The 13,848-nt window shown below is 37.5% G+C and overlaps 1 protein-coding gene across 1 annotated transcript; it reads right to left on the reverse strand.

The window, feature by feature from the left end:
- Positions 1-1,138: 1,138 nt before the first annotated feature.
- LOC102919038 (olfactory receptor 6B9) lies at positions 1,139-11,322 on the reverse strand. Its single transcript, XM_006991760.3, has 7 exons — positions 11,186-11,322; positions 10,865-10,929; positions 9,921-9,986; positions 6,096-6,190; positions 5,756-5,817; positions 3,272-3,502; positions 1,139-2,803 (listed from the first exon to the last, which is right to left on the reverse strand). Exon 7 carries the CDS (start codon positions 2,365-2,367, stop codon positions 1,411-1,413), a length of 957 nt encoding a protein of 318 aa, XP_006991822.1. The 5' UTR covers positions 2,368-2,803; positions 3,272-3,502; positions 5,756-5,817; positions 6,096-6,190; positions 9,921-9,986; positions 10,865-10,929; positions 11,186-11,322; the 3' UTR covers positions 1,139-1,410.
- Positions 11,323-13,848: the final 2,526 nt, after the last annotated feature.

Consider the following 13,848-nt stretch of genomic DNA (forward strand, 5'->3'; position numbering starts at 1 on the left):
ACAATTATATATTTCAATAAAATAGCCATAAGTTAAAAGTATAAAATGACACAAAGTTTTTGTATAGTTAAGAGGTCATTCAATATTTGTAATAGTTATGAATTAATATGTACTCATTTTAGGGACAAATAAATATAAAAAAGAAAATATTAACAGACATGAATGTTAGGTAGATAAAAAGCAATAAAGGCCAAAAGGATCTAAATAAATATAGATAAAAGAAGCGTTACCACATTTGATAAAGCTCCTTCACCTGTATAAACATAAAAACAGCCTCATTAAGCATTATGACACTAAATACAAAAAGGTAGGACCTGTAACAGCAGATAAAAAAAGTAAAGAGCAAATTAAAGATGAGTAAATAAACAGTCTAATTAAAATATATGAAATGTGGTTCTAACATGTTGCATGAAAATAGTACACCTGTCATTTTTAAACTCTTAGCAGATCACACTACATGAATTTACTCATTCATTGTTCCTACTGAGCCAAACAGAGCCCATTTTTCTTGTTATCTTATTACTACATGAAAGTATAGTTAACTTGTTAGGATCCAACATCTGTCTTTTCAAAATCAAAAGTAAAACTTACTAAAAGGTGAATATACTGTAAAACTTGGAAAATTCCTCATATCCAGGCCAAGTGGTGCCTGACCAAAACCACTTGGTCTCATGTAAATGCCAATGCTGTTTTTACCTGAAATGAGCACACTTTAATGAGTAGCCAATCCATTTCCAATTTTATAATTTCATACAGTCTAACCTTCTACTATTTCACCTAAATGTTATGTGTAGAACCTCCTCCAACAAAAGAAGAAAAGTAAAGCAGTGTGTGTGTGTGTGTGTGTGTGTGTGTGTGTGTGTGTGTGTTCATCTTCCCTATGGCATAAGAAGGTAATGCATATACTACTTTACAGTATTCCTATTAGAGTTAAAAGAAAATTTTCTCTCATTTTACTAAATTTTAAAACTAACCAAAATGAGTTGTGGATGACTATGAAAGCCAGTCTCCAACCTGTATCAAGGAATGTTCATACCTACAAAATTTTTCAGAAACTTCACTTTGTGTACACCTGCTGAGTCAAAGACTTTTAAAACAGAATAATTCAAAATGCAATAACCTCACCAACAGAACTATTAGCAATAGTTCAGTAATAACATTATTTATTCAAAGTATTTCATAGGTAATACAATTGTTTTATAATTACTTTGCTAATGTATGTTTTAACTAAATCTGCTTTATTAAAAAGTATTTAATTAAGACCTGACAGAAAAAGAGGTTTCTCTATGATCTTTATCTTTTGCTGTGTCCTTAAATTGTTCTACTAAGTCAGTAAGTTTACAATTACAGAGTTTCCTCCAATACATGAGCTTTTTGAGGCTAAGTCAAAGGATGAATGTCTAAGTCACTTCAGGAAATAGAGTCTCCCAAGGACAAGGCTCTGCCACCGGCTATGGTTTTCCTGATGGCAGCTTTGACTTCCTTGTTCCTCAGGCAATAGATGATAGGGTTGAGCATGGGAGTGAAGACTGCATAGATAGCTGAGATCAGTTTGTTAGAATTAAATGAAGCAATGGCCCGAGGTCGGACATACATGAAGATCACAGCTGTGTAGAAGATGACCACCACTGTAAGATGAGAAGCACAGGTAGAGAAGGCCTTCCGCTGCCCGGTGGCTGATGGTATATGCAGGATGGTAGAGACAATGAAGGCATAGGAAAGGACTGTGGCTGAGAGAGGAAACACTAGGATGACAATGGCTAGAGCAAAGTCTACTGTTTCAGCCATAGATAAGTCCATACAGGCCAATTTAAGGATAGGTGACACATCACAGAAAAAATGGTTCAAGACATTATTGCCACAGAAGGCAACTCGGGAGATAAAGTACACCTTTGCCATGGAGATGGTGAAGCCACTCACCCAGGAACTGATGGTCAGCTGAACACAAAACCCTGTGGTCATCATGACTGGATAACGCAGAGGCCAACATATGGCCACATACCGATCATAGGCCATGGCAGCTAAAAGTACACATTCAGTACAGGCAAGGGATATGAAGAAATAGAGCTGGGTCATGCATCCCAAGAAGGAAATGGTATTGGGGTGAAATAGGAATCCAGCCAGCATCTTAGGGACAGTGACAGATATATACCAGGCCTCCAGAAAGGACATGGTACCAAGAAAATAGTACATGGGTTTGTGCAGGGACCCAGTGATCCACACAGTAAGAATGATGACTAGATTCTCCAAAAGCACAAACAAGTAAGTTATGAAGAAGATGAAGAAGAGCAAAACTTGCAGCCAGGGAGCAGTAGGGAAGCCCACAAGGATGAACTCTCTAATGTTGGTGATGTTTCCCTTCCACATAGTTGCATCACCAAAAGACAAAGGATTTAATGCTAATATCAGAAATTCAAGAGTGAGATCCAAAAGAGCAGCATGGGCAGTTAGACTGGAGATTTTTTTTTCTTTATTGTAAAAATCTTACTCTAAAGTCTTCAACTACACTGTGTATGATATGGGAAACCTGAGAGGCCACAATATAACTCAAGAAAAACAGAGATCACCTAAAACAAAGAACACACAGCCAAGAGCATTGAAACGGAATCATGAGGCCATATTTGGGATTTGGGTCTTTGGATCTGAGTCAGGAATGGGTCTGCAGATGGCACTAAGAGTGAGCACTTTCTTGTTGATATATTTCCAAGTTTTAAAAGAAACTATGAGGCAGGAAACCAAATGACTGGAAAACGTGCCTAGGATAGTCCAACAGGTAGTGCCAGGAACGAGGCAAGTTCAAAACCTGGATAAAACAGAAGCAGCACAAATACTAGATTAGAAACCTCCTGGTCAGGATAACTGTCAGTTCTGGATGGTTGTACATCTTTTCTGTTTTCAAAGTTGTTTTTTTTTTTTTTTCATTTTACATACCATTTTACATCTCCCTTTCTCCTCTCCCCTACCTTCCCCAATCCCACCCCGCCCCATCCACTCCTCAGAGAGGGTAAGGCCTCCCTTGGGAAGTCAACAAAGTCTGACACACTAAGTTGAGGCAGGCCAAGGTCCCGTGTCTTCCCGCCCCCAAACCCTCACAATCCCCACACCCATACCCCCCACACCCACACACCCACACACCTCCCATACTCCCACACCCCCGTGTCAAGGCTGAGCAAGGTGTCCTACCCTAGGACATGTGTTCCAAAAAGCCATTTCATGCACCCAGGATATGTCCTGCTCCCCAAACAGATCTAGCCACATAACTGTCACCCACATTCAGAGGGCCTAGTTCGGTCCCATGCAGGTTCCCCGGCCGACAGGCCAGAATCCATGAGCTCCCATCAGCTTGCATCAGCTGTCTCTGTGGTTTTCCCCTTCATGATCTTGATCTCACTTGCTCCTATGATCCCTCCTCCCTCTCTTCAGTTGAAGACTAGGAGGAGCTCAGCACAGTGCTTGGTTGTGGATCATTGCATCTGCTTCCATCAGTTACTGGATGTAGGTTCTATGATAACAATTAGGGTTAGTCACTAACCTGATTATAGGGGAAGGTAAGTTCAGGCACCCTCTTCATTATTGCTAGGAGTCTTAGCTGGTATCATTCTTGTGGATTCTAGGGTATTTCCCTAGCACCAGGTTTCTCCCTAACTCCCCAATTGTACCCTCTACCAAGATATCTCTTTCATGTACTCACTCTTAAATGGGTATTAGATGTAAAGCAAAGGATAACCAGGTTACAATCCACAATCCCAGAGAAGCTAGGTAGAAAGGCAGACCCTAAGAGGGACACACATGGAGGGCCCCAGGAAGGGACAATAGTTAAGATCTCCTGGTTAAACTGGGGGGATGGTAGAAGGGAAGGGATGGGAGATAGGAACAGGAGGGACTGAGATGGCTGAGTGGAGGGAGGGACAGAGAAGTTGTACATCTTGTGAAGATTCCAGTTATACTCCTCTGTCTATGTTTAGAGAAGTGTCTTTAAAAATCAAATGAAGAAAAGTCAACACCTTTTATATGGCTTGTACTAATACAAATAATCATTATATATACTTATGTAGAGAATTATATATACATGAATATGGATGTGATATGAGGTAGATATTTAAAACTTTGGTTAATATCTCCCTCCATGCACTCTGTTCCTATACACATATTCATTCATACACATACCACAAATTTAAATTTATGCTTTAGACACAGTAATATGTCAACAATCATGGTTAATAATAAACTAAACAGTAATAAAAGTATAGTTTTAAACATGGTCATATACAGCCGATTTCTTTTCTCTTAATTAGTTTCCCAAGATTTCTTGCTGTAGCATAGATCTTAGCAACCTTGGCATAAATGAGTTTATTTCCTTTCCTTATTATGTCAGGAAAATTTACCTTTTCACTTGCCATTAGTTTTACACTTTTGAGTCATTGTTACATGAAACAATGGTCCCTTGAACATAAGCACTGCCACAGGAGGAGCAATAAAAGACTAGGAGGAGGTAGAGAAGAATAGGGTTCTTATGTTGAACACAGGGATGATTCGCGTGAGAGGAGGATGGCATGGGACTTCATCACACTGCTTGGAAGAACATACAATTTGAACTTGTGAATTATTTACTTCTATAATTTTCCACTTAGTGTTTTAGGCAGTAGTTCACTATACATAACTAGAATTATGGGACTCAAAATGCAGAGAAAGGAGAAGTATGGTATACGAACATACTCACAAATACATGTGCATTCATACCATATCTCATATGATTTAATTCCAACTTAATTTATTAACCTAATCTATGCTTTCTTCAAACACGGGTTAAATTTAAATATTGAAGCAAGTATCACTTGATTAGTTCTATCTAATTCTTGACTTTAAATGTTATTACTTTAGATACAACTTGAACATAAATTGTATTTGATGAGCTTATTGGGAAAGGGAGGATTCAAGGGTTGAATTCAGAAAGGTCCTGGCTCCCCAGGGGACAATATGATCTAACGACAAAATTACAATTTGAGTAGAGTTAGAAGCTGGCATAAAATTATAAATAAAATAAGCTAAAGAGAAAAATCCTTTTAAGGAAACAGAAATTCCCACAAAAGAAAAAGGCAGAATGCAGGGAATGGGAATTAAGTGAAATCTTCTAAATGTCCATTAATTATTTCTCATTTTCACCATTTTTAAGGACTGCCTCAAACTGACCATAAATTTGGTCAGTTATTATATATTGGGACAATGGCTATAGTGAAGTAGAACTCACATTTGACTTCTTTCTACACCAAAAAGAATTATCCTTTAATTAATTTTAATTACATCTCTCAGGAGACTTTTACACCCAAGAGGTATAAGAGAAAGAGGAAGCACATAGCTTAGCTCTGAACTATTACAATAAGGTAGTAAAGGAATGTTTGTTGGTAGATGCTCCCAACAGGTCTCATTTTTAAGATGTCATGGAACACATTATAGAAACGTGACAAGAGAGTTTACATGGAAAACAGACTCAGTGTCTAGGGAGCAACAAAGCAATGAGGAAAGTACTTGCCAGTGGAATACACAGGTAGAAAGTCTGAATCTACTCCATGACTTATTGCTTTCTGACTTCATCATCTGAAGCAGACCTCAACTGTCTAAGCCAATTCACTCACTAGTGGAAAGGGGATATATAGCATCATTAGTGGTAAGGAGGAGCTAATTATTCCTCGTTTAAGGTCTGGTCTCCTTTAGATAGTAAGAATAGAAAGTAGGCATTGAGTATGGTAGCACATACCTTTAAATTCATTGCTCAGGGGACAGAGACAGGCAGATCTCTATGAGTTTGAAACCAGGAGTCTACAGAGTGAAGTTCAGGAAAGTCAGGAAAAGAAAAAAGAAAAAAAGGGTCAGATTTCTCTAAAGGCTTGAAAGGAGAGAAACAAATAAACAAGCAATTATAGTCTGATGATTTATAGTCACAAATATGCATTGCCAAATATCTCACTGGAGGAGAGATCCATCTAATAAATAGGACTTTCTTATTTGAACCTGGATAGTTGAGCCCTGATCAGGAGAAATTCATACAAGTGGATAGATGATACTATGATAGTTTAATGAGGTTGGATAGCACATACCAATAGGGAAAGGATGCAGAATTACTGCAAGTTTAGATCCAGGCTGGTCTACATGGTGAGTTCCAAGACAGCCAGGGCTGTGCAATAGGACTCTTCTAAAAAGCAAACAAACAAAGAAAAAAAGATGATAGCTAAAGTACAGTACATTTCAGAAAATTAATCATCTAGCTCACCTCTTTTGTATATTAAATTCATTTGTTTTATAACTGTTTACTGAGACCCTACCATGGGACAAGTACTGCTTTATACATTTAAGTGACTCAATTAACAAGATAGACAAACAAGGCACAGTACCCTTCAGTAATTACATACTGAAAAAGAAAGCAAGCAGTCAACAGTGACTACAGCATGTACAAAAATGTAGAAATGGAAAGGTTCAATGGAGAAATTTAACAATAACAACAACAACACACACACACACACACACAAACACACACACAAACCAGGAGTGCAAAGAGTGGCAATAAGTTTATATTTTAAACAGAATGATAAGGACAGGTCTCAGTAAACAGTCATGAAGAACAGAAAAGCATTAGTCATGTGGTATCCTGCTGGAAGAGGTTTTTAGACAAAAGACAGCTCTTTAAACACCCTACAGTGACCCGTAGAATGAAGGACAACAAGGAATCTAGTGTGGTAGAAGCAGAGTGAATAGAGGGAGAAATGAGGTCATAGTAGTAAACAGCAAGAGACCTGACCTTGAGCAGATCATTGTTCCTTCTAATGCAGGGTTCACATTTGCTGTTTATTGGACTAGTTTAGTAAGGTTTTGAGCAGTTGGGATAGTTAAGAATTCAGAGGCTTAGGCATGTGACTTATTGAGCATTAGCATGTGTGAAGACCTGAGTTTAATCCCCGCATTTCAGAAAGGTCTTAAGCAGGAATTGTTAGGAGTTATTTCCTACACCAATTAATTAGTTAATTGATCAATTGTGTCTCCCTAAAAGTAATCATCCTGTTATATGAGCAAGGGGGGGGGGGGTTGTCAAGATCCATGGAGACAACTGAACCAAGCTAGTGGGAACTCATGAACATTAGACCGACATCTGTGGAGCCAGTATGGGACTGGACTAGGCCCTCTGCATAAGCAAGATAGTTGTTTAGCTTGGTCTGTTTGAGAGGCCCCCTGGCAGTGGGATTGGGAACCATCCCTGGTGTATGAACTGGCTTTCTAGAGCCTATTACCTATGGTGGGACACCTTGCTCAACTTTGATGCAGTGGGGAGGGCCTTGAAGCTGCCTCAACTGAATGTACCAGGCTTTACTGACTCCCCATGGGAGGCCTTACCCTTTCGGAGGAGTGATGTGGGGTGGCAGGTGGGGAAGGCTGGAGGAATGGAGCAGGAGGAGGGATAAAAGGGAGATCTGTAGTTGGTATGTAAAATGAATAAAAAATTTCTTAAATAAAAAAAGTAATCATCCTGTTCTTTACTGATCATACTTCTGTGTCTGCTTTAGGACATTGGATATCTGCTAACTCCTCTTGATTTCCTTTTCTTCTACTGCCCCCTTTCTATGACTACTACCTCTCCAGAAATATCCAAGTCTTTTCCATCTTAAATTGTCAATTTGTAACAAGTGTAGTTGCACATACCTATAACCGTAGCATTCAGTGGATAAGGGAGAGGCATTGTGAATTCAAAGCCAACACAGAAAAAAAAAATCAAACAAGATATTTTCCACTCATTGAACCCACTTTTTACTTTCTCCTCCTATGTGTTTATTAGCCCTGTAGTTGGAAGCAGTTGAGAACCAGTAAACATTGCAGTTAGTTAGCAATTGACCTAGAGAAAGAAACAGTCATATGTAATAAGTATCACATTAAAATATCAAGTACGCTGAAAATCCAAGGTAGAGACTGATTGTTCTTGCCTAGGGAACTCAGAAAGCCTTGAATACACAGTTTGGACTGCATAAAGCATGGCAGGGTTTTAAAAAGGGAGATAACTATCAAGGAAAGAAAACCAAAAAATGTAAAAGTACAGTGTGAAGAAGTGGAAATGAATAATAGAGTTGGATTTTGATTGGAAATAATTGGGGCAGAGAGAAGAGAGATGAATAGTGAGAAAGCTGGAGAGTGGGGTTATGTAGGATTAGCTCTCTATACACTTTCTTATAGAACCTACTAATTTTTCACTTATAACAACAGATTGACAAATACCTCTTGTCACACTGGCCACATGTGGAAAAGGGGTTGAGTCTCTGTTCCAAAACCTCTAGTATTGGCCCATGATTCTGTTATTGTTGAGTTACACGTTTATCTTAAAACCACTGGTAAGACTGTATCACTTCAAGCATTGCCTAGATCCCTATCCGGACTGTATCACTTTAAGCATTGCCTAGATCCCTGTCCATGCTCCATCACTCTGGGTTGGTAGCTGAGGATCACATGAGGTTCCTGCCCTACATTTTCACCTTGCTGAACATTCACCAAGTTTTTCTATCTTGCTTTTACTACCTTCATTCTTCATGACAGCTTTTGGTCACTCGAAGATCGTGTAATCTATAGTGATAACAATAATAATTTACTGGATATGTCACATGGCAAAATATGTACCATTCCTTTTCTAGATGTCATATCACTTAATTCTCACCACACCATAATAAGGTAGCTATTACTGATTCCACATTATAAGTAAAAGAGTAAATATAAATATAAATTCACACAAGCTACTAGTGGTAGAAATAGAATTACAATGTAAGATTGTCATTCTCCAGAACTTATATCATTTCTACTTTGTTTTTACTATATAACAATATCAAATATTTCTCCCCCCTTGATGTATGTGTGTATAAATACATACATATATCCCTTCTCCTATATTCCTAATCTATTCTTCAAATAATTCTATATCAATAACCCATTCTTTTCTATACTGATCACATGCAGATCCTTTATGACCCTTCATCTTGATCCTTAAAATGAAAATGATTTTCTTTTTTCAAGACCTTTTATCCAAATTCTACATCTAAAATTTAGCTTCTACATGGAAGCTGAGCTTTTAAGTTTTTTTTTAAATTTATTTATTCTTTTCTCATACAATACATCCTGACTAGAGCCTCCTTCCTCCATTTCTACCAGCCTCAACACACACCTCCCCTCTACCCCAATCCACTGTTCCTCCTTTTCTTTTCAGAAAAGAACAGGCCTCCCAGTGATATCAACCAAACATGGCATAAAAAGATGCAATAAGACTAGGCACAAACCCTCATATCAAGGCTGAATGAGATAACCAAGTAGAAGGAAAAGGGTCCCAAAAGCAGGTAAGAGTCAGAGACACCCCACTCCCACTGTTAGGAGTCCCACAAACAGCTCAAGATAAACAACCATAACATGTATGCAGAGGATGTAGTATAGACCCATGTAGGCTTGGTGATTGCTGCTTCAGTCTCTGTGAGCCCTTTGGAAGCCTCTCTAATGATGATTGGGCTAGGCACTGATCTATGAGTAGAGCATAATACTATTAAGAATCATCTCATTGAATTTTGGGGGTGTTTTTTTTTTTTGGTCAGTTGTGTTTGGTTCTACCCTAATTTTCTGAACCATCTAGCTTCTGATTCCTGTCCAGAAATTTTATGATCAGTCCAAAGTTACCAATGTCTAAAATTGTTTCTCATTAGAAATTTCCAAGTTTATAAAACATTTAAGAACTCCTAACATTTGTAATACCCTTCATTAAACACCATCTGAGTCTGCCTGACCACCCTTCTACAGTAGGCAGACCTCTGATCCAGCCACAGACCGACTATGCCCTGTGTACTTTTTAACTCTTAGAAAGTATTGGTAAAATTGGAATATTGGTTCAGAGAAAGATAGTGGCTTGCCTGCTGAGTCGAAGAAAAAGAACTGATGTAGGTGACCGAGAAGATGCTCCAGGTGAGACAGGTTTTCTGAAGAAGAAAAAAGTGAGATGAGAACTAGAGGAATACTACAAAGGAGGGGAGTATGTTTACCCCGGGTGGAAGGCTCGATTAAAAGGAAAAGCAAACTTCCAAGTCTGAGCAGAAAACAGTGTGCAGAGACTGGCTCTGGGGCCCTCACAGATGACTGGCAGACTGTTCACCAGCTGTTTAGGACAGTACTAAATACCATGCCTATCTGCAGTCTGAGTGACCTTACTTAAATATGAATGTGAACATGTACATTAAACCCCTCCATTTCTTCCTGTACTCCTAACATTGCTGCATGTGGCCCTTATGATCTAAGCCCCATATTCCTCTAAATTCTAATATTCTTTCTTTGCTAGATACTCAACACAAGTTTGAGCTACTTTGAAAAGTGTGAAGCTCTTCGGTATGTCACTCTTCACAGTCACACATACTCTCCCTGAAATTCTTCCTAACTTATGCATCTAGAAAAGTACTTGTTCAAATATTATCCTCTGCCAAACCAACCATGGCCATCCACTTCCCTCCTCACACACTTACCACCTTCCAGCTGTTTTTCTCTGCAACCTCTGATTTTGTAACATTTTGCACCTTCAAGCATCACATGGTAACATTTTGTTTTGTTTACCTTTCATTGTTAGATTTATGGACACCTTGAAAATACCAGTTTCATCTTATTTTTTACTTAACTTATCATCTCTGTTTTCTATCACAGTCCCTGGGTTGTGTTTGACCTTTGATAAGCAAATTAGTTATGAAATACAATTACAACTGGATATCTCACTAACCACATTTCATTGATGCTTTTCTTTGCTGCCCTGGTGAAGCAGGTCACCTAGTTTGAATTTAGTTTAGATATCTTGATTTAGTTGTCTTCTTACCAGACTGATGGACAGGTGTCCTCTTGAACACAAACTTTATCACATATGAATCATTGTCTTTGTTTCTGAAAGGGGTTGGAAAACAAAAGGTGAAAGAAAAGAAAAGAAAGAAAGCAGCCTTTGGAACAGCCTGTTCTAGATCTTGAAAGTTGTTTCTCAATAAAGCCCAAGAGTTTCACAGCTTTTATTCTTCTCTACTAAAAAAGCTACAGGGTCTAGAGTCCAAGAAAATGGTAACTCATTCTGTTATTGATCCAAGGAAAATGAAACATCACTTCAATTTGCATATATTAAAAATTTAAATCCAAAATTTACACTTACTATTGGGCTTGTTTGATACCTCTAGAGACCAGGATGGGAGAGATTTTTGTGTTGTTTGTGATTTTTCTCTATCACTGTTCACTGTATTTCCCAGTCTTTTCTCACTCTTGCTGTGACTCTTGCTCTTGACCTGCTTCTCTGCCAACAATCCCTGGCTGCTTTATATGTTGACTCCTCCCACCGTCTCTCCCAGGCAGAACCCAGACCTGGATAGGTCCCAAGTTTTTCTTTTCCTCCTCTCTGTGATAAAGTAACTGTGTCTCTTTAATGTGTTAACATTATTTGAAAGAGGATGCAGCTGAGGTGATAAAAGCATACGCAAAAGAATTTCATAGAAGTTTTGATACATATTAGGCTCTAGGGAGGAACACAATTTTGTGTCCACGCTCTTCTACTAAGCATTAAAAATAAGTCATTGTACACAGGGCTAGGAAAGTGAACATTAAGGATAAGACAAATATGACAGTTTTGTCTTATATGTAGCATGATACTGGCCCTCTTAACTTTTAAAAAGAATTCTCTTGGCTCTTCCTTTTAGAAGCTTAGTAACAGGAATATTCATTCTTAGAGATCCAAAAGGAAAGCGAAAAGGAATCCAGAGCAAAGGAGAGTAGGAAAGAGGAAAGTAGGAGAGTATACATGGAACAAACAGCTTAGAGTATTTCTGTTCTAACCAGTTTTTCCATCTCTCCTATTATTTTCAGAATGCTAAGAACTAGATAGACAACTATAATTAGACTCTGAAATAAAGAAAAGGTACAAGAAAAATGTTCAGGTCTTTGAGAGTCTGGAAATTAGGCCAATGGAACAGAAAATGACTTTGTGTGGTTCAGACCTAGTCAGAAATGATCCAGACCTGATCATCTATTAACAAGTTAAGGACACAGATCCTCAAAAATATGTGAATTTATGTTTTAGCCTACAACCTTATTTCTTCATACACCTCTCTTTCACAACAGCAATTTAAAGGGCAAAAGCTAAAAATTATTGCATATGATTATTTTCTCAGTCTGTTAAACATTCTTCTGTTAGATAAGACCAAGAAAAAATTAACTGATAAAAATTTAGTGTGATCTTTACCACAGTCATGTAAGCACATTTCTGTACTAACTCTGTAACTAAAAACAAGATGTGAATTTATTTTCATAAAAATACAAATTTATCAATTTATTCATTCAAGACTTCATTTTATAACAAGTAAAAAATTAAGAATTCAAAGAAAATAACTACAACTGGTTGTTAATGTGGGGTGTATATGACATTGTTCTATGTATGCTTACAAAGAGCTGATTTCCCACGTTTCTTAGGCTTACTACAGTTATTAATAACTGAAACATTGCCACTGTAGGATATTACAGATATTGGAGAGACCTTTGAAGTATTACAGTATGTAATTTATTACCATAACATTCTTCAGACATTGAGAAGACTAAGATCATTTCTGTTTTAAACATGTGAGCTTTCCAATGACAAAACCATAAAAGCACCATGGCTCCAGCATAGAAACCATTTGCAAGAAACTGAGACTAATATTGACTAACATATGCCTAATCCATGGCAAAGTCTTCAGATGTGTAAAAGGTTATTATTCTTTTCTGTTTTATGATCAGAAAACAATGGTTCAGAACAAGTAATGATTTTCCTATGGTGCCTGTATTATCAACATTCTAATAGCAACATTCACTCAAATTCTATTAATCAAAAGGAACATTTATTACTTATAACATTCCCACAAAGACTGTAGTGGAATTCTTTAGGTTGAATGTCAGAGACAGTTTTTGACTCTAGACCTCTTATCTCGGCCATAGTAGAGCAAGTTGCAGTTGCTGATGAATGACCAGTGAATCATAAGCGCCTTAATCCACATAAGCTAAGGAATGCCCCACACCCTACCTCCCCCTGAACGCAATCCATGTGTGAGTTAGCACCTCAGATAGATTCCACATGCACCTAGTACCATGTAGCATTTGTCTTCCTGTGCTTGGCTTATTTTACTTGGCATGCTGTCTCCAAGGTCCATCTCTGTTGTCACATATGACAAGATCTTCCCCTTCTAAAGTTTGACTTGGTGATAAGATAAGCTTTAGTGATTTATTGTTCAGATCAGTGACAATATCAAATAGTGGAAGTACACCATATACTTCAAAATTGTTGGAATGTTAGACTCTGTTTTCATTCATGACAAAAATATGAGGTATTAGAAATGCCTTAATCATTCCATACTATGAATCTATGTCAAATCTATTGTCTCCTATCAACTTCTATAATTATAATCATCAATTAAAATTGAAATATAATAATAAGTCTCAGAGAAGCATTTAAAGATTAAGTGAAGACCTTAAAACTAAGGTTTTTAACCTTTCTAACCTCAGTCTATAAAAACTGTTGAAACAGACAAAGAAAATCCAGGATAGTAACATAGTCATAAAACCAAAAGTTTAAACACTTTGGGAAGAATGCAGTATTTTGAAATTGGAGATATGCTAGAAATTTTGGAAGGTATAGTCATTATGGCTACACATTAAAAATATATGTTAAGACAGAGAACGAGTCATCATACAGTATTGACAATCGAATGCATATTAATTAGGATTAATTTTGGGAACTGAGCCATAAACAGATATATAAGAAACTTACAATCTAAAATGAGAAATTTTGTTTAT

The sequence above is a fragment of the Peromyscus maniculatus genome, chromosome 1, assembly GCF_049852395.1.
Source record: "Peromyscus maniculatus bairdii isolate BWxNUB_F1_BW_parent chromosome 1, HU_Pman_BW_mat_3.1, whole genome shotgun sequence".
In the NCBI taxonomy this organism is placed as follows: domain Eukaryota; kingdom Metazoa; phylum Chordata; class Mammalia; order Rodentia; family Cricetidae; genus Peromyscus; species Peromyscus maniculatus.